The sequence below is a fragment of the Canis lupus genome, chromosome 7 (genome assembly GCF_011100685.1).
Source record: "Canis lupus familiaris isolate Mischka breed German Shepherd chromosome 7, alternate assembly UU_Cfam_GSD_1.0, whole genome shotgun sequence".
Taxonomy (NCBI): Eukaryota; Metazoa; Chordata; class Mammalia; order Carnivora; family Canidae; genus Canis; species Canis lupus.
In genome coordinates, this window is record NC_049228.1 from 16,428,019 (window position 1) to 16,453,709 (window position 25,691).

At 43.1% G+C, this 25,691-nt stretch overlaps 1 protein-coding gene and 1 long non-coding RNA gene across 2 annotated transcripts in view; one reads left to right on the forward strand and one right to left on the reverse strand.

The window, feature by feature from the left end:
- Positions 1-376: 376 nt before the first annotated feature.
- On the reverse strand, positions 377-16,913 carry LOC111096641. Its single transcript, XR_005361997.1, has 3 exons — positions 16,810-16,913; positions 776-1,050; positions 377-694 (listed from the first exon to the last, which is right to left on the reverse strand). It is a non-coding gene; the product is annotated as an uncharacterized LOC111096641 (long non-coding RNA).
- A 4,734-nt stretch (positions 16,914-21,647) lies between these two features.
- LAMC2 (laminin subunit gamma 2) overlaps positions 21,648-25,691 on the forward strand; it is a 54,995-nt gene continuing 50,951 nt past the window's right edge. The window contains 1 exon segment of the mRNA NM_001003351.1: positions 21,648-21,861. Within this exon segment, the coding sequence (NP_001003351.1) occupies positions 21,783-21,861 (79 nt within the window). The 5' untranslated portion in view covers positions 21,648-21,782.

A 25,691-nucleotide genomic window follows, 5' to 3' on the forward strand; every position in this document is an offset into this window, starting at 1 on the left:
AGGCTGAGCATACTTTCTCAACCCTGTATTTCAGAAAAGTTGCCTCCCTTTTATTTACAAAGTAAGGTGAAATTGCATGTGCCAGCCCAAATGAAGAGAAGTAGGTTCTTTTTCATTTTTGCAAAAGATGGACATGAGACTTTGAGAAAGTAATGTGAAAGAACAGCTTCTCAAACTCTGTCCCTTTCCAGGACGCCTGGGTGGCTCAGTGGTTGAGCATCTGCCTTTGGCTCAGGTCATGATCCTGGCGTCCTGGGATTGAGTCCTGCATCAGGCTCCCTGGAGGGACCCTGCTTCTCTCTCTGCCTCTCTCTCTCTGTTTTTCTCATGAAGAAATAAGTAAAATCTTAAAAAAAAAAAAAAAAAAAAACCCATCTCTGTCCCTTTCCATAAATTTCCTTAAATGGTTATAAAGTTCACAACTTAATAAAGACCCTTGGAAAGGCTAGTCGAAGAATAGATCCATTCAGGAACTTCACAAATATAGGGGGGCTAAATGTGAAATATTCCAGTCCAACTTCCTGCTGGAAAAGTCAAAGCTGGTTTAGATCACTTGGAGGGGAGACTGCACCTCCGGAACATGCCCTTTGTTTTATGAGTTCCCTGGGGCATGGTGTGGTGACAAGGCTTCTCTTTTTTCCCTTGGGTTATCTGTTTTCTAATGTTTCCACAGTGGACATGTGTTGCTCTTCTCCTAAAAGAAATAAACAAGAAAAGCTATATACATACATATATCAGAAAGGTCAGGTGGTTGTTTTGACAGGAAATTGCTTACCTGGAAAATCGTGACTGTGAGCGTGCACAAGAGTGGTTCTTCCTGTGACTGACCAGGCATTGCCAAACAGTTTGAGGGAGATTTCTTCTGGGAGTGCAGCAAGACTGGGGAATTCCTTTGAACCACTGTTGATGGGTTGAAGGTCTGGCAGAGGGTTTTGAGTAGTCTGGTTTCACGGTTTGAACAAATAACTTGCAGACAATTCAGAAAAACAAAACAAAACGCACCGCCAAGGTTGGAACACAGATCAATGTAAGGCACTGATACCAATCAATCTGGAAGAAAAGAATGAGGGTAAATCAATGACCTTCCAAAACTAAGGCTTTCATTCTGAAGCTGGTGTGTTCATTTCTTTTTCAACTCTGCTCAGGAAAGAACAGGGAGGAAAAAAAATCAACTTTAGTTTACATGTGCAGGACTTATATTGTCCAGTTGAGTCCACCTTTCTCCCCTATAGCATCATGATTTAGGGGATTAGAGTCAACTCCAAAGTGGGCTCATGTGGACCCAAGGGTTGGCAAACTTCTTCTTAAAAGGCCAGATTGTAAATATTTGAGGTTTGATCACCCCTTGTTAGCAACTACAGAACCTTGCTGTTATGGTGCAAAAGTAGCCATGGATAAAATGTAGGGGAAGAGTTTGTGGTCTAATAAAACTTCCCAGAAATAGCTGGTGGATAGGATTTGGCCCATGGCCATAGTTTGCTGACTTCTGGCCTAACCCAATCCCACCCTCTTGCCAGCAGTTAGGTTACCCAGGCTTAATCCAGTCCACATAAACTAGTTTCCTAGTGATAGTTACTGATTGAGAGATAGACATATGACCTAAAGCAGCCCAATGAGAAAGGGGAAAGATTTTTGTTCGAAGTCTGGGGTAGAGTGGTTTGATCTCTTGGTACCTACCTGAGTACGGAAGCATATAATCCTGATTCTTACTGGCAACCAGTCTACAGATATGAAGGGAACAACCTTCAGATGAAGTAGACTCTGGATGACAGAAGAGGAAGATGGAACTTGGATTCTTGATGGCATTACTGGACCACAGAATAATTTAAGCCTGTTTCCTATCCAACCTCTGGATTTTCAATTATGTGAATCTGGAAATTTGCTTATTGGAAAAATTTCCACTTTGAGATGGGATTTCTATTATCTATTACTTGCAGCTAAATGCATCCGATCTGATGGAACATTTTGAAATAAGTTTATGACTTTTAAAGGTTGCAAATGTTAACAAGAGTTGATGTCTGTTTCCATAAAATTTCCTTTCCATCATTAAAAAATAATTGTGAGGGGCACCTGGGTGGCTCAGTGGTTGAACATCTGCCTTTGGCTCAGGTCGTGATCCCGCTGTCCCGGGATCGAGTCCCACATCAGGCTCCCCACGGGGAGTCTGCTTCTCCCTCTGCCTATGTCTCTGTCTCTCTCTCTCTGTGTCTCTCATGAATGAATAAATAAAATCTTTTAAAAATAATAAAAAATAATTGTGAAAAGCAGGAAATGAAATAGCTCATTTTAACTGCCTAGATTGATTGGTGTGGGTCTTGCAGGGGGCAGGGAAGGTTTGATTACATGACCTTTAATTTATGGAATATCTGGGTTCAGGATACTTTTCCTGTGACTTGACTAAGAAGATGGATATAAGAGGCACCGAAGACCTAGACGAGGTCACCAAGGACCTTGAACATGAAGTCTTCCACTCACACCCTTGGTTTTAAGCACAGGTCTCTTCCCTTTGGCATCTTCAAGCCCTAATCATAAGAAAGTATTTTTCAAAAGCACGTCTAAAACTGTAATAATGAAGGTGATCTAGATCCTTAGGCCTTAATGAAAAGAGTTGATCAAAAACAACAATCATAAATAACCACTTGTAAAATGCAAAAAAAAAAAAAGTACTTTTCATAAACAGCATCTCATTTCGAAGTTTAATGTTCTTTATGCCACTCTTATTATAGTCATAGGCCATTGTTCTATATTCATTTTAGTCTCTCTTAGTTGTGTGAATTTATAGTTCTGGCGATCTACACAGTTACTTTAATAAAACTAGGGAACTTGAGTTTTAGAATAGATTTTCTTCCAAGTAGGTCCACGTATAGTATTAAGTTAGTTAGTCATCTTCCTAATGTTGTTAAGGGGTAATTTAGATTAGATAAGGTCCCCTGTCATACTAATATTTAAACTGAAGTATAGAAAGATAAGTGAATTCAGCCTTGCAAAAGTAAGTACGAAACATGAGTTACTCATTCGTTAAAAAAGATATTACTGAGGGCGTACCGAGAGCCAGGCAGTGAGTGTTCTAGGCCTTATTACAACACAAACTCACAGCTGTCCTGAAGCTTATATTCTGGAGGCAGAGGCAGATGTCTGATGTGAGGTGGTAAGAAGTGGTAAGAAAACACACAAAGCAGAGTCCAGCAGAGAAGCTGATTGGGCAGAGGTGGAAGGTGGTATCTGATCGTGGTCATTTTCATCCTCAGCTGGGACCGCCTCTGAGACAGCACATACTTCCTTGTTTGAGAAACAGCAGAGGGGCTGGTGTGGTTGGAGCAGAATGAATGAGAGAGATGGACGGGACATATCGTGTGTCGACATTATTCTGAGAAAGATGGGAATTGTTGAGTGTCACTAGCCTACAGATTCTCTGACAAGCCTAAATATCGCCAGCAATACCAAGACAGCAAAACTGATGAATTCCTACTATTCAGTAAGCTGATTTATAGTCTTAACAAGTAGTTGAATGGCCATTTATTACATAGTGAAGGGATTAATTCATTGTTATTTTCCAGGGCAGCTTGTTCTACCAGGAAAAAGCTTTGAAACTCTACTTCATGATCATAACTTTTCATTTGGTCCCTTCACATCTAAGGAGGTGTGTTTCTGTAACACCTGTCTTATCCTTTCCCCATAGATTATGTAGAGTGGAGCTGTGTGATTTATCAAGTGCCTACCAACATGTCTGGCTCAAAGCAGATGCTCAAAGAAAGTAAGCAAAAGAATGAGCACAGCAAAATATCATGATAAAGGATTCTCTATAAAAATTATCGCAATAAAATAAAGTTGTCAGACTTTAACATTAAGAGTTTAGCCTAGGATCCCTGAAAAGACAGATTACAAGCACTTCTTTCCTCTTTCTTGTGTCAAATTATTTTCTTAAAAAAAAAAAAAATCATGTGGGATCCCTGGGTGGCTCAGTGGTTTAGTGCCTGCCTTTGGCCCAGGGAGTGATCCTGGAGTCCCGGGATCAAGTCCCACATTGGGCTCCCTGCATGGAGCCTGCTTCTCTCTCTGCCTGTGTCTCTGCTTCTCTCTCTCTCTCTCTCTCTCTTTCTCTCTCTCTCTTTTTCTCTTCGTCTCTCATGAATAAATAAAACCTTAAAAAAATCATAAAATCAAAATCTGCATTGTGATGACAGTGTTTGAAGATAAATTCCATTTGTAGGTGATCACAATGCCTGAGTAAGATTTCAACGGTGTTCTAGGAAAGCAATGTAAAATATCATGGTTTCTTTTTGACATTTTACATATGCTAAGTATTTTGCTTCTCATAGAATACCCTTCAAATACAGCAGTATGAATACTTCACAAGAAGTAAGAAAATGAAGAAAAAAAAGTGCAACTTTCCAAATTTTTGGCACAAGAAGGTGAAACTTAAAGTCAGAGCAAGAAATCTACATCCCATTTCCAGGCATCTAGGTTACTAGGTTTTATTAACATAAAAATGATATTTGCCAGTAGAAATGCAGGGTCAGAAAACATTAAGATAACACGTAAGAAAGAATTTCTGCTGGGTAAAAATGTAATAGTCAAAAGCAACAAATTATTAAGTGTCTACTTTCAGAAAATTTTTTCCCATCAGAAGTGATTTTCTCTACTTGCTTAGTTACAAGTGACCACCGTGAAGGGGGTACTTAGTGATATGTCCATTTAAAAAGGAGAGACGGGGCTCCTGGGTGCTAGTTGGTTAAGCACCTCTCTTCTGCTCAGGTCATGATCCCGGGGTCCTAGGATCAAGCCCCACACTGGGATGTCTGCCCCTCCTTCTCCCTCTGCTGCTTCCCCTGCTTGTGCTCTCTCTCTCCCTCTATCAAATAAATAAATAAAATGTTTTTAAAAATAATAAAATAAAAAGGAGAGACAGAGAAGTCCTTGGATCTGTGCTGCCCAATATGGTAGCCCTAGCCACATGCGGCTATTAACACTTACATATAATTAAACAAATTAAAAATTGTGCTCCTCATTTGCACACATTTCAAATGCTCAGTAGACGTGGTTAGTGGCTATTCCACTAGGAAGCACAAGCACAAATATAGAACATTTCCATCACTGCAGACATTTCCACTGGGTAGTACTGCCTTAGGAAGTACAGCTAGGGGATGCAAGCTGATACCATCTTTCATTAAGGTGGACAAGCAAGCTACTCTGGAAAAGGAAAAACAGGTCACACCAGATGGCTCTTTGGGAGGGTAAATGAGTTTAAAGACAAGATAGAAACATTAATAGTTTGTGTGGATGTTCAAGAAAGTTACTAAATTTCCATACCAGAAATTATTTTAAAGTTTCATCATCTGAGAACCAGAGGCAGTATTTTGTTATGCGTAGGGAACTTGGTTCGGAGAGAAGAATGGACAGTTTTTTGGATGGAAGAAAATGTGCTAAAAGCAATATCCTCCAAAGACTGGTGTGGTAAGCAATGTTTTCTAAAATGATTGTAAATTACTTAGAAGACACAATACATGGTTTAATCTTCCAGAAAGTATTTTGCTGAGGTTGGTGCTAAATATCAAATCAGTGCAGAGAAAAGAAACTTTTTGGAAAAGTTCTCAAGAACTGGAGTAAGCAGAAAGATAAAATATGAAATTCAGTGAAAACTGGTGTTAATTATTATATTTAAGGAAAAATAATCCAAATTAGAATAACTAAATGATAGAGTGCCTGGGTGGTGCAGTAGGTTGAACATCAACTCTTGATTTGGGCTCAGATCATGATCTCAGGGTTGTGGGATAGAGCCCAGCGTCAGGCTCCGTGCTCAGCATGGAGTCGTGCTCAGCATGGAGTCTGCTTGAGGTTCTGTCTCACCCACTCCCTCTGCCCCTCCCCACCCTGCTCATTCATTCTCTCTCTCTCTCTCTCTCTCTCTCTCTCTCCCTCATTCTTTCTCTCAAATAAGTAATAAATCTTAAAAAAAAAAGAATAACTAAATGATGATATCTGAATTAGCAGCTTCACATCAAGAACAAAATCAAGAATTCATGAAGACTGATCCTTTGGTTCCCATTTACTGCTGATGGCTAAAAGCAGTAGACAAAGTAAGGAAAAGATTTCCTTCCTCTGGATACATGCAGACTAATGTACATGTCTTGGCAAAGGAAGCTTTGTGTGGGATTTTAGTGCTCTACTATTCCTAACCCCTGCACACCTCCTCTGCTGGGCTGGGCATAACTCTATAAGGTGCCCTGCCCAGGGCCCTCCATCTAAAACCATAGGCTACCAGTGCATAAGCTATGATGCTTCCAAATGTAAGAAGTTTTACAACCTGGTCTCTCTTTGTCAAGACATATGTGGGGAAGCTTGGAAACATTCTTGAGAGAGCCACCAAAATCATCATCAGGGCAGGATAAAAATGGATTTTTTGTTGTTATTAGAAAGGCAAAGGGACATATAAATAAAGCTTGTGAAGTCATAAGGGATTGGGGAATGGTTGAAATATACTCTTGTTTAGCAAACCCTAAAGTATTAGAACCAGGGACAATTAAGAGGTCTTTTTGATCAAATAAAAGAAAATCCAGTTTATATAGCAGATCAAGAACTTTTAGAAAACATAGCTGTGTAAAAGAGAGCACTGGTTAACTTTATGGATACAAATTCTGTAGTATGTTAATAAGAAAATTTGGGGATATTTTGGATTGTTTTCCTAAACATTTAAGTTAATGTGTTGGAAGCAACCCAAATCCAAGAGATCCACTGCTGCTCCTGTGAGATATAGCCTAGTTCTGTGTAAGAGGATGTTGCCTGGAATCAGCTTGACACTTTATACATTATCACTCTTTTGGCTCCGTCTGCATTCCAGTGAGAAAATCAACATTGTACTTGACTGGTTAGACAAGATCTAGTTCTGAAGAAAGCTCATTAGATTATTTTTATTAATATAAACATATAAAGTTAATAAGAGTTCTTCAGAAAATTTCAAGAGGAAAGATCGAACTGTGGATAACATTGGGACAATTACTTCCAAGATGTTTTTTTTAAAGATTTTATTTATCTATTCATGAGAGACACAAGACAGGAAGAGACATAGGCAGAGGGAGAAGCAGGCTCCCTGTGGGGAGCCTGATGTGGGACTCAATCCAGGACCCTGGGATCATGACCTGAGCCAAAGGCAGATTGAGCCACCCAGGCATCCCCCAAAATGGGTTTTTTTTAATCAGGCCCTAAAGTGTCAGAAGATTTAGAATTGCCCTTTCCTTAGAAAATATTGAATATAAAATTAAAAACTAAAGAGCAAACTGACCAACAAAAGTCCCAAACTTTTACTCAAAATATTTTTTATTAAGTTCTTAATTTTAATTCCAATATAGTTAACATACAGTATTATATTAGTTCACAAGATACAACGTAGTGATTGAACAATTCTATTCAAAAGATTTTTCTATTTAGAGCTCAAGTAATACATATTCATGTGTGTGCACGAGTGTGTAGAATTTTCAGCATAGATATAAGCCATGTTAAGCTTACCAAAGGCACATAAATGTATTCGTTTCTACATAACAATTCTGCTGCCAAACCAAGGAGCTATATTGTGCTTTGGCTGAGATTTTCACAATTGCTTCCAAAGGTTATATGAATAGAGGACCCCGAGATAAGAAAGTAGCAAAGGCATTACTAGCCTTGATAAAGCAAAGGCAATTAAATCTTGGTTTGCTGTGTATTCATTTAATAAACAGCAGAACATTGAAAGAGTTACCTAAATTACCCAGATCTAAAGTATATTCACTTAAAACGGACAGATAATTGAGGGAAATGTGTCATTTTGGTTTAAGTTACCTGATTCAGTGCATTAATTCTCCTCCTTAATCTAAGTGGACATATGGAGACTACAGGGAATTTTTAGGCTAGCGAAGGATGTCTCTGGAATTTTCAATGATTATTGGTAGTTCTCTCCATAACTGGCCTGGTCTGAGTGTTCCACCTCATAACCAAAGTTGAATCCAATCCACAGGCTTCCTGCAAAAGGACCCACCCAGGAATGTTTGGGGATTTCTGTGTAACCTGGAGATAGCCACTAAGTTCTGGAGCTCTTTGAGATTCCTCGGACCTTTACAGTATGCCGAACATAATTTCTAATTAATCTAAGGAATTTAAGAACTAAGTTACTTAATAAAAGAGCTCTTATACCTGGATTAAGGTATCAGACCAAGAGGAAAGCATCAAGACTTGGTGGGATGATGTAAAAGGATGTTGCGTAAGAATCTGAAGTCATTACCCACTGACGGATCACAAAAGGTAATGTGAACAGGAAAATGCACCCCTAATAAACCTTTATTGCGGATCTGCAGGAGAGGAGTCCTGTAGAATGTAGTACATGCTCTAAGGACTATGCATTTTATTTTATTTAAAGATCCATTTCAACTTTTTGTTAAAATGGAGAAGTGTGTGTTTATTCAGGGAGAGGCTTAATTTATTTTTATATTGTAGTTGAATAATTACTCTAGAGAGTGGTATTGGCATGGATTGTGAGGGAGCCTGAGTAACCTCAAAATGAGGATAATAGTAGCACCTGCTGCAGAGGGCGGTGGTGACAAGTGAGTTCCTAACCCACTGCAAGGCTCCCAGCACGGAGGTGGGCACGTGCAGCGTATCCAGTACAACTTCACCGTCAGTATTGTGCTTGTCAAAATTATGATTAAGGAGGAGGGGCAAGGTGGCGGAAGAGTAGGGTCCCCAAGTCACCTGTCCCCACCAAATTACCTGGAAAACCTTCCAATCATCCTGAAAATCTATGAATTCGGCCTGAGAATTAAAGAGAGACCAGCTGGAATGCTACAGTGAGAAGAGTTCGCGCTTCTACCAAGGTAGGAAGACGGGGAAAAAGAAGTAAAGAAACAAAGGCCTCCAAGGGGGAGGGGCCCCGCGAGGAGCCGGGCTGAGGCCGGGGCGAGTGTCCCCAGGACAGGAGAGCCCCGTCCCGGAGGAGCAGGAGCTGCACCGACCTTCCCGGGCGGAAAGGGGCTCGCGGGGAGGTGGAGCAGGACCCAGGAGGGCGGGGATGCCCTCGGGCTCCCGGGGACAGTAACAGGCACCTGCGCCCCGGGAGAGTGCGCTGAGCTCCCTAAGGGCTGCAGCGCGCACGGCGGGACCCGGAGCAGCTCGGGGGGCGGGGGGGCGGCTCCGCGGAGGGGGCTGCGGGGCGGGAGCAGCTCGGGGGGGCTCGGGGGCGGCTCCGCGGAGGGGGCTGCGGGGCGGGAGCAGCTCGCGGGGGCTCGGGGGCGGCTCCGCGGAGGGGGCTGCGGGGCGGGAGCGCGAATCCAACAGCGCAGGCCCCGGAGCACAGGGCGCCGGGACACAGCCCAGGATCCGGCCTCCCCCCGGGACAGGCAGAGGCCGGGAGGGCCCAGGACAGCAAGGACGCTCCTGCCCCGAGCTGAGCAGATCAGCGGCCCCGCCCCGGAGCCTCCAGGCCCTGCAGACGGAGAGCTCCGGAGTTCCTGCGGGGGCTGAATCCAGGGCTCCAGAGCTGGCCCCGCCACTAGGGCTGTTGCTCCTGGGGCCTCACGGGGTAAACAACCCCCACTGAGCCCCGCACCAGGCTGGGGGCAGAGCAGCTCCCCCAAGTGCTAACACCTGAAAATCAGCACAACAGGCCCCTCCCCCAGAAGACCAGCTAGACGGACAACTTCCAGGGGAAGTCAAGGGACTTAAAGTACACAGAATCAGAAGATACTCCCCCGTGGTTCTTTTTTTCTTTTTTTTTTTTTTTTTTTTTGTTGTTGTTTTGTTTTGTTTTGCTTTTTGATTTGTTTCCTTCCCCCACCCCCTTTTTTTCCTTTCTTTCTTTTTCTTTCTCTTTTTCTTCTTTTTTTTTTGTTTTTTTCTTCCTTTTTTTCCCTCTTTCTCTTTTCTTTCCTTCTTTCTCTCCTCTCTTTTTCTCCTTTTCCCAATACAACTTGCTTTTGGCCACTCTGCACTGAGCAAAATGACTAGAAGGAAAACCTCACCTCAAAAGAAAGAATCAGAAACAGTCCTCTCTCCCACAGAGTTACAAAATCTGGATTACAATTCAATGTCAGAAAGCCAATTCAGAAGCACTATTATACAGCTACTGGTGGCTCTAGAAAAAAGCATAAAGGACTCAAGAGACTTCATGACTGCAGAATTTAGAGCTAATCAGGCAGAAATTAAAAATCAATTGAATGAGATGCAATCCAAACTAGAAGTCCTAACGACGAGGGTTAACGAGGTGGAAGAACGAGTGAGTGACATAGAAGACAAGTTGATAGCAAAGAGGGAAACTGAGGAAAAAAGAGACAAACAATTAAAAGACCATGAAGATAGATTAAGGGAAATAAACGACAACCTGAGGAAGAAAAACTTACGTTTAATTGGTGTTCCCGAGGGCGCCGAAAGGGACAGAGGGCCAGAATATGTATTTGAACAAATTCTAGCTGAAAACTTTCCTAATCTGGGAAGGGAAACAGGCATTCAGATCCAGGAAATAGAGAGATCCCCCCTAAAATCAATAAAAACCGTTCAACACCTCGACATTTAATAGTGAAGCTTGCAAATTCCAAAGATAAAGAGAAGATCCTTAAAGCAGCAAGAGACAAGAAATCCCTGACTTTTATGGGGAGGAGTATTAGGGTAACAGCAGACCTCTCCACAGAGACCTGGCAGGCCAGAAAGGGCTGGCAGGATATATTCAGTGTCCTAAATGAGAAGAACATGCAACCAAGAATACTTTATCCAGCAAGGCTCTCAGTCAAAATGGAAGGAGAGATAAAGAGCTTCCAAGACAGGCAGCAACTGAAAGAATATGTGACCTCCAAACCAGCTCTGCAAGAAATTTTAAGGGGGGCTCTTAAAATTCCCCTTTAAGAAGAGTTCAGTGGAACAATCCACAAAAACAAGGACTGAATAGATATCATGATGACACTAAACTCATATCTCTCAATAGTAACTCTGAACGTGAACGGGCTTAATGACCCCATCAAAAGGCGCAGGGTTTCAGACTGGATAAAAAAGCAGGACCCATCTATTTGCTGTCTACAAGAGACTCATTTTAGACAGAAGGACACCTACACCCTGAAAATAAAAGGTTGGAGAACCATTTACCATTCGAATGGTCCTCAAAAGAAAGCAGGGGTAGCCATCCCTATATCAGATAAACTAAAATTTACCCCGAAGACTGTAGTGAGAGATGAAGAGGGACACTATATCATACTTAAAGGATCTATCCAACAAGAGGACTTAACAATCCTCAATATATATGCCCCGAATGTGGGAGCTGCCAAATATATAAATCAATTATTAACCAAAGTGAAGAAATACTTAGATAATAATACACTTCTACTTGGTGACTTCAATCTAGCTCTTTCTATACTCGATAGGTCTTCTAAGCACAACATCTCCAAAGAAACGAGAGCTTTAAATGATACACTGGACCAGATGGATTTCACAGATATCTACAGAACTTTACATCCAAACTCAACTGAATACACATTCTTCTCAAGTGCACATGGAACTTTCTCCAGAATAGACCACATACTGGGTCACAAATCGGGTCTGAACCGATACCAAAAGATTGGGATCGTCCCCTGCATATTCTCAGACCATAATGCCTTGAAATTAGAACTAAATCACAACAAGAAGTTTGGAAGGACCTCAAACACGTGGAGGTTAAGGACCATCCTGCTAAAAGATGAAAGGGTCAACCAGGAAATTAAGGAAGAATTAAAAAGATTCATGGAAACTAATGAGAATGAAGATACAACCGTCCAAAATCTTTGGGATGCAGCAAAAGCAGTCCTGAGGGGGAAATACATCACAATACAAGCATCCATTGAAAAACTGGAAATAACTCAAATACAAAAGCTAACCTTACACATAAAGGAGCTAGAGAAAAAACAGCAAATAGATCCTACACCCAGGAGAAGAAGGGAGTTAATAAAGATTCGAGCAGAACTCAACGAAATCGAGACCAGAAGAACTGTGGAACAGATCAACAGAACCAGGAGTTGGTTCTTTGAAAGAATTAATAAGATAGATAAACCATTAGCCAGCCTTACTAAAAAGAAGAGAGAAGACTCAAATTAATAAAATCATGAATGAGAAAGGAGAGATCACTACCAACACCAAGGAAATACAAACGATTTTAAAAACATATTATGAACAGCTTTACGCCAATAAATTAGGCAATCTAGAAGAAATGGACACATTCCTGGAAAGCCACAAACTACCAAAACTGGAACAGGAAGAAATAGGAAACCTGAACAGGCCAATAACCAGGGAGGAAATTGAAGCCATCAAAAACCTCCCAAGACACAAGAGTCCAGGGCCAGATGGCTTCCCAGGGGAATTTTATCAAACGTTTAAAGAAGAAACCATACCTATTCTCCTAAAGCTGTTTGGAAAGATAGAAAGAGATGGAGTACTTCCAAATTCGTTCTATGAGGCCAGCATCACCTTAATTCCAAAACCAGACAAAGACCCCACCAAAAGGAGAATTACAGACCAATATCCCTGATGAACATGGATGCAAAAATTCTCAACAAGATACTGGCCAATAGGATCCAACAGTACATTAAGAAAATTATTCACCATGACCAAGTAGGATTTATCCCTGGGACACAAGGCTGGTTCAACACCCGTAAAACAATCAATGTGATTCATCATATCAGCAAGAGAAAAACCAAGAACCATATGATCCTCTCATTAGTTGCAGAGAAGGCATTTGACAAAATAAAGCATCCATTCCTGATCAAAACTCTTCAGAGTGTAGGGATAGAGGGAACATTCCTCAACATCTTAAAAGCCATTTACGAAAAGCCCACAGCAAATATCATTCTCAATGGGGAAGCACTGGGAGCCTTTCCCCTAAGATCAGGAACAAGACAGGGATGTCCACTCTCACCACTGCTGTTCAACATAGTACTGGAAGTCCTAGCCTCAGCAATCAGACAACAAAAAGACATTAAAGGCATTCAAATTGGCAAAGAAGAAGTCAAACTCTCCCTCTTCGCCGATGACATGATACTCTACATAGAAAACCCAAAAGTCTCCACCCCAAGATTGCTAGAACTCCTACAGCAATTCGGTAGCGTGGCAGGATACAAAATCAATGCCCAGAAATCAGTGGCATTTCTATACACTAACAATGAGACTGAAGAAAGAGAAATTAAGGAGTCAATCCCATTTACAATTGCACCCAAAAGCATAAGATACCTAGGAATAAACCTAACCAAAGATGTAAAGGATCTATACCCTGAAAACTATAGAACACTTCTGAAAGAAATTGAGGAAGACATAAAGAGATGGAAAAATATTCCATGCTCATGGATTGGCAGAATTAATATTGTGAAAATGTCCATGTTACCCAGGGCAATATACACGTTTAATGCAATCCCTATCAAAGTACCATGGACTTTCTTCAGAGAGTTAGAACAAATTATTTTAAGATTTGTGTGGAATCAGAAAAGACCCTGAATAGCCAGGGGAATTTTAAAAAAGAAAACCATATCTGGGGGCATCACAATGCCAGATTCCAGGTTGTACTACAAAGCTGTGGTCATCAAGACAGTGTGGTACTGGCACAAAAACAGACACATAGATCAGTGGAACAGAATAGAGAACCCAGAAGTGGACCCTGAACTTTATGGTCAACTAATATTCGATAAAGGAGGAAAGACTATCCATTGGAAGAAAGACAGTCTCTTCAATAAATGGTGCTGGGAAAATTGGACATCCACATGCAGAAGAATGAAACTAGACCACTCTCTTTCACCATACACAAAGATAAACTCAAAATGGATGAAAGATCTAAATGTGAGACAAGATTCCATCAAAATCCTAGAGAAGAACACAGGCAACACCCTTTTTGAACTCAGCCACAGTAACTTCTTGCAAGATACATCCACGAAGGCAAAAGAAACAAAAGCAAAAATGAACTATTGGGACTTCATCAAGATAAGAAGCTTTTGCACAGCAAAGGATACAGGCAACAAAACTCAAAGACAACCTACAGAATGGGAGAAGATACTTGCAAATGACATATCAGATAAAGGGCTAGTTTCCAAGATCTATAAAGAACTTATTAAACTCAACACCAAAGAAACAAACAATCCAATCATGAAATGGGCAAAAGACATGAACAGAAATCTCACAGAGGAAGACATAGACATGGCCAACACGCACATGAGAAAATGCTCTGCATCACTTGCCATCAGGGAAATACAAATCAAAACCACAATGAGATACCACCTCACACCAGCGAGAATGGGGCAAATTAACAAGGCAGGAAACAACAAATGTTGGAGAGGATGCGGAGAAAAGGGAACCCTCTTACACTGTTGGTGGGAATGTGAACTGGTGCAGCCACTCTGGAAAACTGTGTGGAGGTTCCTCAAAGAGTTAAAAATAGACCTGCCCTACGACCCAGCAATTGCACTGTTGGGGATTTACCCCAAAGATACAGATGCAGTGAAACGCCAGGACACCTGCACCCCGATGTTTATAGCAGCAATGTCCACAATAGCCAAACTGTGGAAGGAGCCTCGGTGTCCATCGAAAGATGAATGGATAAAGAAGATGTGGTCTATGTATACAATGGAATATTACTCAGCTATTAGAAATGACAAATACCCACCATTTGCTTCAACGTGGATGGAACTGGAGGGTATTATGCTGAGTGAAGTAAGTCAGTCGGAGAATGACGAACATTATATGTTCTCATTCATGTGGGGAATATAAATAATAGTGAAAGGGAATATAAGGGAAGGGAGAAGAAATGTGTGGGAAATATCAGAAAGGGAGACAGAACGTAAAGACTGCGAACTCTGGGAAACGAACTAGGGGTGGTAGAAGGGGAGGAGGGCGGGGGGTGGGAGTGATTGGGTGACGGGCACTGGGGGTTATTCTGTATGTTGGTAAATTAATTGAACACCAATAAAAAAAATAAAAAAAATAAAATTAAAAAAAAATTAAAAAAAAACAAAATTATTATTAATTGTTCGTACTTTTTAAAAGATGCATTTATATTTATTTGAGAGAGAGAGTGAGAGCATGTGCGAGGAGGGGAAGAGGGAGAGAAACTCAAGTAGACTCCCCTGTAGAGCCTGGAACCCAGTGCGGGGCTCCATCTCATGACCCTGAGATTACAACCTGAGCCGAAATCAAGAGCTGTATGCCAACTGAGCCATTCAGGCGCCCCATGTTAGATGTTTAAAATGTGTCCAAAGTCTCCTGTCTAAACACGGAGAATTGTGTCTCTGCCGCGCTCTCTCTCTCTCTCATGAATAAATAAATAAAATCTTAAAAAAAAACACAGAGAACTACTCTAAATGCTATAGAATTTTTCAGACTTTATAATTTAAATTATTAAAGGTGAAAGTTAAGCGTGTGTAGAAACACTGTTTCCTGGACTCATTTCTCCCTCTGGGAAGGCACACGGGTCAGAATCTCGGCTCTAACGGTGGCCACCGCTCCCTTCCAGCCTGTCTTGTCATGCCTGCCCTCCACCACCGCCAGGGCAACCCAGGGGAGAATCTGCGCTGTGTGGGCTCCTTGACCTCTCGTGCAACTCTGAGTATCTATAGATCAAGGATTGGTGTGACCAAGGAAGCGTGGGCAGCATATTTAATCCACGAATCGACATTTCACAGATGCGTGGAACTAAGCGAACACAGGAGGTGGCGTCCCCCTAAATCTCCTGAAGTTCCCAGAATCTCTCCGTCCGTCATTTCTTCTATGCTCAGAGCTTGTGTCCCTCTTCTCTCTGCTCTTCCTCATTTGTCGTTTTGGTAAACAAAGGCTAGATTTGAAAATTTCCATCTGCAATAACTACACCCCAAAAAGATGCAAATGCAATTGTGCTTTGTGTGTGGCTGTTCATTACTAACACATCCTCTCATCCCCTGCCGGGGTGGGGGGGCCACCAGGCAGCCACAGGAAAAAGGATCGTCTGCCCTTAAAAGTCAAAGGCCTTCGTGGAGCTCTGGCCTGGCCTCTGCTGCTCCCCGAATGGGAGCTGTGGGAACACTATACATGTTTCTGCATAAAATGGAAGGCTGCCCCTTCAGCCAGAGCGCCTGCTTCAGAGAACATTGCTTCCTGGAGTCTGGCCAACCTTAGAGAATTTACCCAGGCGGCCCAGGAAACGCTGAACCACTTCCATTTATGGACATTTTCCTTTATCAATGAAGAACAAAGGGGAGCTGATTTTTTTTTTTATGCCTTGATTGCTGTATTTTACACTTGCAATTTTTATGCACAGGCTGACATACTTAGAAGTCTCTGGGGAGTTCTGGGGCAGGGAACGGAGTCCAAAAGCCGGCATGTTAACAGCCAGTGCTTGTTTTTATCATAAGTGAGTTTGAAAGAGGGTGACATGCCAGACATTCCTTCTGAAAGTTAGCTAAGGTAATGATGGAACTGGAGGCAAAAATCAACATGTCACTTGTGATTCTCTTTGGGAGGTTGGGGGTGGAGAGATGACAGTTCTGTGGAGTGATTTACACAGCCCTGTACAAAGAAAAGTCCCCTGGATGATGACTGAGCTGCAAATAAAACAATGGGCCTCGGGGACTTCCAGGGCCTCAGCCTTCCGGGCCCGCCCCGAGGAAATGCACGAGCACCTTCCCAGCTCCGCAAGCAGAGAACTTCTGCCTCCAAGGTCATCCTCACTGATTCCAAGGCCTAGACTCTGGGTGGACCTGGCCGTTTGGGGGACGAGACGATGACAATCCGAGAGCTCACTTCCTGGAACAAAAGTCCAGCAGGAGTTTGAAACTGGTGGCCCCAAAGCAAACATTTCAGAAGGGCATCTCTTACCTTTTGTAAATTGGCCAAAAAAACAGGTTTCCGGAAGAGGGGTCCCCCTGCAATTCTTGGGTGGCGTTTCTGCCTGGAGCTCTTTGGAGCCTATGACAACCAGCAGGGGGTTAGGGCTGGACTCTGCCCTGACTTTGTCACAACTTGTACAGACAGAGGTGTGTTTCTAGTCCTGGGTCTGAGTTTGCACATTTGAACTGAATATCACCTCACTTATCATATAGATTGTTTTGAGATTTTTCTCTTATTTTTTTATACCAGGTTTTTTTTAAAGTATTTTTTACTTATCTATTTATTTTTTAAAGAGTTTCTTTACTTATTCAGGAGAGACACAGAGAGTGAGGCAGAGCCATAGACAAAGGGAGAAGCAGGCTCCCCATGTGGGACTCAATCCCAGGACCCCGGGATCACGACTTGAGCCAAAGGCAGACCCTCAATCACTGAGCCACCCAGGTACCCCTGAGGTATAATTTACACACAATCAAACTTCCCTGTTTTAATGTACAATTGGATTGCTTATTTATTTATTATAATTTTTAAAAAGATTATTTATTTATTTATTCATGTGAGACAGAGAGAGAGAGAGAGGCAGAGACATTGGCAGAGGGAGAAGCAGGCTCCATGCCGGGAGCCCGTTGTGGGACTCAATCCCAGGACTCCAGGATCACATCCTGGGCCGAAGGCAGGTGCTAAACCACTGAGCCACCCAGGGATCCCCTGGATTGCTTTTTTAAAAATTTGGCTACTTTGGACCATTATTATATGTGAAAATACTTCTTTCATCCCCCCAAATGAGCCTCCTGCCCCATTGCCATCAGTCCCCCACCACTGCCAAGCACTGGTATGTTCTTTCCTTATAGTTTTACCTTTTCTAGGATTTCATATGAATGGAATTATGTAGAATTTGGTCTTTTGTTGTCTGGCTTCTTTCACTAGCACAATGCCTTGAGATTCATCCATGTTCTGCATGTGTCAGTGGTTCATTCCTTTTTATTGCTGAATAGTCTCTAATGATTTTTGTCTGGATTTGGAAAAGAAAGATTTATTTGGGTCACACAGAAAAGCAAACAGACCTTCGTTGCCTTTTCGGAAAGCATGTGTCAACTGCATTTCATCATAAGAATTATTTAAATCCGGGATCCCTGGGTGGCGCAGCGGTTTGGTCCCTGCCTTTGGCCCAGGGTGCGATCCTGGAGACCCGGGATCGAATCCCACGTCGGGCTCCCGGTGCATGGAGCCTGCTTCTCCCTCTGCCTGTGTCTCTGCCTCTCTCTCTCTCTCTCTGTGTGTGTGTGACTATCATAAATAAATAAAAATTAAAAAAAAAAAGAATTATTTAAATCCATCTTAGCTTTCCATTTCCCCTGAAATATAAGACCTTCCTACGCCTTATTCAAAATGAAGTTCTAAATGCAAAAATCTTAAAACATTAGGCAGGAAGACCTGGATGCAGCAAAAATACAAATTAATTCACAACTTCCAAGTAAATGTTGGCAATCTGGATAGGAATCTGGAAATTTAAAATTACCATTGGATAGTCAATTAGTAGAAGGATTGAAGCAAACTCCCCGATCTTTCTCATATGGTATTTGTTAGTAATTATAGGAAGGGAAAACTGATGATGCTTACTGATAATAATAGCAATGAAAACTATTATTATTATAGCTAATTTATATAGTGTATATTATGTCTGGTACTTCCCTGAACACTAGGTGGATCATTAATGCATTTAATTTTCCCAGCTTCCCTACTGGGTAACTGTTCTATCATTACCCTCACTTGATAGATGAAGAAACTGAGTTTTAGAGAAAACAAAATAATGAGAGGTCAAGCCAGGATTTGGCCCTAGGAATCTGCTTCAGAACCTTGACTTTTGGGCACCCGGGTGGCTCAGTGGTTGAGTGTCTGCCTTTTGGCTCAGGTCATGATACCAGGATTCTGGGATGGAGTCCCACACTGGGCTCCTCGCGAGGAGCCTGCTTCTCCCTCTGCCTCTGTCTTTGCCTCTCTCTCTGTGTCTCTCATGAATAAATAAATAAAATCTTAAAAAAAAAAAAAAAGAAAAAGAAAAAGAACCTTGACTTTTGATCAGTAAAGCACTATGGAAAAAATCCTCAAATTGACAAAGGGGGTTGATACTGTCCCTGAGCAAGGTAGGAGATGAAGCCAAGGGCAGGGGTCTCCAGCCTGAGCCAGACAGGTTGTTGAGATGTGTGAAGAGGCCTGGAATAAGGCAACGAGAAGGGAGGAAGAACAGAGAAACACTGAAGTGCACTGTTCACATAAATGGTTGCTGGATGGCCTGGTGCCCAGGTCTGGCTGCCCATTTCCTACCCCAGGTCCAGGTGATCTCTGGGGGCCCTTTCAGAGCTAACATGTTAGGAAAATCAGAAATTCTTGTTCAGAGTCATTGTGACTTGACTTTATCGATACAGGCCAATAGTCCACAACCCACCCTGGTTGGGTTGTCCTGGATGTTGATAAATAACCATTGGTTGCATATTGAATTCATTCAGTATTGTGAATTTGTCTTTTTTTTTTTTTAATGGGGTTTTTTCATTGGAAACTCTTTATAAACTCTGGAACTAGATTGCCTAGTTTTGCATCTTGGCTTTGCCAATTACTAAGCAATGTGACCTTGAGCATGTCACTTGACCTTTCAATGCCTCTGTTTTCTGATCTGTAAAATGGGCAATTCATAATACACCTATGCCATAGCATTGTTTCAAAGATTATTGTTCTGTATAAAGGATTTATAACAGTGATTACAAATAGTAGGCACTATATATGTATTAGCTTTTATTCCTATCACTATCCAAAAATGGTGGTAGATTTTATATATATAAAATTATCTATTATATATATAATTATTTATTATTACTATAATAATCTGTATATACATATATAAACTATAATAATCTGTACTAAAGTGAAATTTACCTTCAAGACTTTATCTTGCAGGGCTCTGTTCCTTGTTCCTGCAAGATTGCAGAGGATTGCACAACAGTGATGGGTATAAGCGCAAGACTCAGGGACTCCGGGACATGATTTCAGCCTCCATCATGTACTAGTTACTAGATGGGGAAATTATAAATACCTGGTCTCCAGGAACCGAAACTGTAGCAGCAGTTGGACACTATGAGTTTTGAGAGAGAAGAATCTTTATGTTGTTTGAATCCTGAACAGAGTCGAAGAGAAGAGTAGAAGCTTGGGATGAGGAAAATCGGAGTTTCCTTTTTATTCCTCCTTTTTGTGTGTATGGCTGGAAATTTAGAGTAGATGGTAGCCAGTTTGCAGTAAACTGTCTCCCCCTGTGGTTCTTTGGTGCTGTATTCAGATCCTGATTATTCCTGAACACCTGGTTCATGGGCCACGTTTTGTACAAAACCGTCCTGAGCTATCCCAGTCAGCTCATACTACCCTCAACTGCATGCATAAACTGAAATTCTCACACCTTTTGACACAGAATCATGTACTATGCTATATGGTTTGTTGCCTTATGATATCATCTATAGAACTATCTTGAGAACATTCATTCAGTCAGTGAACAACAATGTATTGGGACCCTCTGTAGTCCCTGATCATGAAAAGTAGGAGAATGATTGTTTTGAACAGACTGTGCGTATCTACTGAGTACATATAAATCTCTGATGATTTTTATTCATTTAATTAATTTTAAAATATTTTTAAAATGAATTAATTAATTTGTTTATCTGAGAGAGAGAGAGAGCGAGAGCACACAAGCAGAAGGGGAAGCAGAGGGAGAGGGACAAGCAGACCCCGCATTGAGAGTAGAGCCTGAAGGCGGCTCCAGCCCACCACTCCACTGGAGGTCATGACCTGAGCTGAAACCCAGTTGGTAGCTTAACCCACTGAGCCGCCCAGGTGACGCCCCCTCTGGTAATTTTTAAATTTCTAGTAGGAACCAAAGCTTTCTCTTTGACAAAAGTGTCTGCATTATTGCCACCAGCCTCCTTAGGCATTGGGACCATGTAGGGATACCTCAAGACTTGCAGTTGCCTGGACATCACTCCCTTCACCTAGCACGAGGGACTTGGATGACACAGTCAGTCTCAACAAACATCATCTGTCCTAGAAAAATGCCCTAACGTGTTAAGAGGAATACGAAATCCGGGTCCTCCTTTTGCTTCTATTCCACAGAACATTTATTGAGCACCGACTGTAAGCCAGCAACCGCACTAGATGTGGGAGTAGAGAGCGGAACCGAGCCTCCAAAGGGAGACCAATCAACCAGCGGGGGACTCCGGGAGTTGCTAGCCCGGGCATCAGGAAGTTGGGGGTCCGGCCTGGGGATGGGGAGGCAAGGGAAGGCGAGTCAGCCAAGCAGGTGTGTTGCAGGGGGGCGCGCGCCGGCCCTCCCAGGGTGGAGACGGGTGGGCCCCAGGCTGCAGAGCACCCCGCGCTCGCTCTCCTCGCTCAGGGCCCGACTGATGCCTGAGTCTGTGCACTCGAGGCCGGGGCGCGCAGTGGGAGGAAGGGGTAGGTAGGGTGCTGCGGCTCGGGCGCGGACCACCCCTGGAGAGAAGCAGGGCTGCGGGGAAGCGGGCACATTCCTCGGGCGGGATCCCTGGGCCGCAGCCTCCGCACCACACCCTCTGCCCGGGCCAGGTGTGCAATGCAAGCTTCCTGCGGCGGCGGCGGCGGCGGCGCGGGGGGGCGGGGTGGGCGGGGGTGGGGGTGGGGGTGCGGGTGCGGGGAGGGTGCTGGGGGGGGGGGCGCCCCTGCCGCGCGGTGTGTGCTGGGTTTGTCTGCCTGCTGAGGGCTGGGTCCTCCTTATTCACAGGTGAGTCACACCCTGAACCACGGGCTCTCTTCCTGGCAGGACTGAGTCAGGTAGAGGAGGCGATAAAACCACCTGATCGGGGAAAGGCAGGCGGAGCGGCGCGGCGCGGAGCAGAGCGCGAGGGCCGGCGGGGAGCGCGCCGCGGCGGGTAGGACGCGGGGGCCCGGCCATGCCTGCGCTCTGGCTGCGCTGCGGCCTGTGCCTGGCGCTGCTGCTGCCTGCGGCCCGGGCCTCCTCCGGGAGCCAAGGTGAGTCGGGCAAGCGGCGGGCGCGGGCCCGGGCGGCCTCGCTCTGCGCACCCCGGTCGCTCAGCGCCGCCCCGAGCATCCCCGCTGCGGCGAGGCGAGCTCCCTGGGGCTCCCCCTCCTCCCGCCTCCGGGGGCTTCTCCAGATGCGGAGCCAGCCCAGGGGGTCCGTCCTTCCTTCTTGATTGCTCTTGGGACCGGTGGGCCCCGGCTGGATCAGTCGTATCAGTCAGTAATCCGTTGGCCTATACTCTCTTTTCCCGTGATGGGTTTTGGTGGAGATTTTGGTGGGCATGGGTTCTGGTACCGGGAGCCCCACGAGGATGGGAAAAGGAGCCTCTCCAATAATCCTGCTGGAGACCCCGGTTCGTCTTTGGGACGGGAACTGAACCTTAGGAGTCTTGGCGATGCTTTACTTTTGCATGACGTTACTTCTGAGAGTGTGCTCACGTAGTATTCATTCAACAGGCATTTATTGGGGGCCTGTGTCATAGATCACTTGATCTTAACCTCGAGTGTCCAGCGGCTGTCATGTCCGTGAGTTCAACCCACTCACTCATGTAAACAAAACTTGCTGAGAACCTAGCAACCGTTTGCTATCTGCATGTGTCAGCTATGACAACACCTGACGGGGGTTTTCCTTGTCATTTAGTTTTACAGATAATATCTGCTTGTATAATTGCCTTCAATTTTCGTATTTCTATTGCTTCCTGCACCTGATGGCCTTTCAATAATCATTTCAATAGGCCCAAGAGCCATTTTCACACATGTGAATGTACAAACACGAGACAATATTCATGTATGCACAGAATTATCTTAGACTTTCCATAACTGGTTGGCCTGAATTAGATTTAAATGGAATGGATATTTTAGCATGTGTTTGAATGCACTGATACCGTCCTTTCTTTTTTTTTTTTTTTTTCTTTCTTGGAATTAACTTCCAACCCATCATCCCTGACTACCATGTTAAAAGTCATTTATGAAAATAACCATGTAAGTAAGGTTCCCTTAGAGTTAACCTCATGAGAAACTTCCTAAAAGTAAGGAGAGTCTCAGAATATTAGAATTCCAAGGGACCACTTATGGATCAAGTACTATATCCTGTGGCTTAAAATAAGAAAACACAAATGGATTGCACAAAGCCACACACGAGCTATTGGCAGACACATCTGGCACTTGATCTGGGGATTCTTAGGCTGGAGCTTTTGGGACTAGATTGTAAAAGTAATGAAGGAGCAAGTACATATGTCTTACATAATGAGTAATATTGAACCAGTTTTCCCATTGGCTATGGTTAAGCATTACTATGTTGTGTTAGCATTAGATAACAGAAATAAATATGTAGGATTTTATCAGTTATTTGATGAAATCAGACTCAGGAGGACAGAGCTTGGGCTCTTCTCAAGGATATGACAAGCTCTGAGTATTCCATCTGGACCAGTAAGTCAGAACCGGTGTTCAGTCTCATTTCTAGACTTTCCAGTTCCTTGGAGATGGGCTGCTTAAGATATTAGGCTCCCTCCTCAAAGGGCTTCATTTTGGGGTTCAATGAGAGTGAAAAGTTTGGTGTTAGGCTAGAGCACCCTTGCTTATCTGTTCACAGGATGCTGGGATACAGCGTAAGTTGGACCAAAGTATGAGATTTGCCACTTCCCAGAGTGACCTGCATCTGGGCATCCTGTGGGCTGCACCCGTGAGAGCCTAAAGCAATGACATTGCTTCTTGGTTGTTCCCTTGAAGGTGAAATCATGGTGTTTAGATATCATCAGTGAGACTTTCAGCTAAAGCACAGGCTTTAGAGTCAGCCTGACCTGGCTTCAAATTTTGGCGGACTCACTTACTAGTTTCTTATTAGTAATCGTTTAGGCTCCTCAGCTTCTTGAGATCTTCTTCTTTGCCTGTTAAATGGAAGCAGTAGTACTGTGCAACCTTGCAGAGTTGTTGAAAGGATGAGGAATTATTGTAAAGTGCCTTAAAATGCTTGGAGCCACATTTCTTTTTTTTTTTTTTTTTAACCGCATTTCTTTAAGAAGTCTGAAGCCAATGGTGCAGGTATAAGTAGTGAACTTGGATATGCAGAGATCAATAAGCAAGATAAGGACTTCCCTTCAGGAGTTTGTATGAGAGAATGTGGCATGTAGCTCCATTGGTCTGGATCACAGGTCACACAGATCACATGACTAGAGAAGGGGCAAGAAGTCAATTGGAATGAGACTAGAAATGTAGCCAAGATCCGGGTTGTGAGGAGCCTTATGTGCCAGGCTGTGCAGTTAGGATAGTGACCCACAGATCAAGAAGAGTTGCAGATGGTTTATAAGCAGAGGTGGGCATAGTCAGATTCATGTCTTAGACAAGTCACTCACTGACTTAGAGGAATGGAGTTGAGCTACGAGAGGGCAACAGACGGCCATTCCAATAATCCAAATGAGAGGTGACAAAGGCTTTCATTGTGGTGGTGGGAACAGCAAAGTGGAAACAGATTACAGAGATATGTAGGAGGTAAAAATGAAAGAATTTGGTGACCCAATTGAGTGTGCGTTAGTTATAACAGTAAGGGGAAATCATGAGCAATAAGCAAGAGTCCAGGATGGGTCTGAGGTTTCAGGTTAGTGTGATTGGTTAGACAGTGATGCCATTAAAGGAAAGGAGAACTCTAAGAGAAGGATCAGATTTGGGAGCAAGGTTGGGTAGTGGATGAAGAGGAAGCGGTGAGCTCCTACAGGGATCTGTTGAATCAGAGACCCAAGTGGAGAGGTCCAGCAGTCCTGGGGAAGAACTGGAGCTATGATTTTGAAGTTTAGAACAGTTTGAAATATAAAATGGGGGATACCAAAGGTGGAAAGCAAGCCCTGACAACAGATGAGATTACCTTGGGACACAGAGGTAAGAGAAACCTCAACACTTATCAAGGAGATGGAGAAACAATGAAGGAGAACAAGGAGGAATGGGCTTTGAGGTTAGAGAACATTATCAAAGAGGAATGTTTTGCTAGCCCCAGGAAAAGCTGCAACGATGTAGGTATAATAAAATGATATTTAGATATAAAAATATGACTATACAAAGAATGAGGATAAAATAATCTTGTTGGATTCAACCATAAGATAAGTTTTGAAGCAATCATTCTAGAATAATGAACTCAGGCTCCAAGATGATTATAGAATATTAATCCGGTTTCTCCCATGGCCCGATACTGGAAAAGAGGTGCTGTGGATAGTGGAAGGGACCCCTGGAAAGGCTTATACTCGCTCATGAATTCTGTTACTTAAACTCTGGAAATGCCACAGCATCATGCATACAGGTGCAGGCCTGCCTTCAAATCCTAGCTCTGTCATTTCCCATTTGTGGGGTTTAGGCAAGCTACTTCCCCTGCTACTCAAGTTCCTGATCTCTAAGATGAGGAAAATAACTTACTGTGATCATTACCTATAAAGCGCTTTGCACAGTGCCTAGGAAGCCCTCACTAAGGGTTTAGTATTACTATTACATAACTAACTGCCCTGCCAGTGCCAAATATCAATATATTGCCTTCTGAGTTTTAAGTGATAACGTTTTTGAAGAGGTGCCTTTCAGTAGTCCAAGAAAGGTGATGAGGAACCCTTCTGCTCTGCCTAAAATGAATCCCAAGTTTTTCCTAATGAAACAAATGGAATTCCTGACAAGGGACTCAAAGCAGATTGGAATTCCAAAATTAGACTTCATAGCGTTTCTTATCCTTGTCTTTTGTCAACCACCAAATCTCATCACATATAGATTCATCGAGTCTGTTGCCCTCTAGAACATGCCCATATGTAAGAGCATCCCCACATAAGCTGGTCTCTCACTTCTCAATAGAA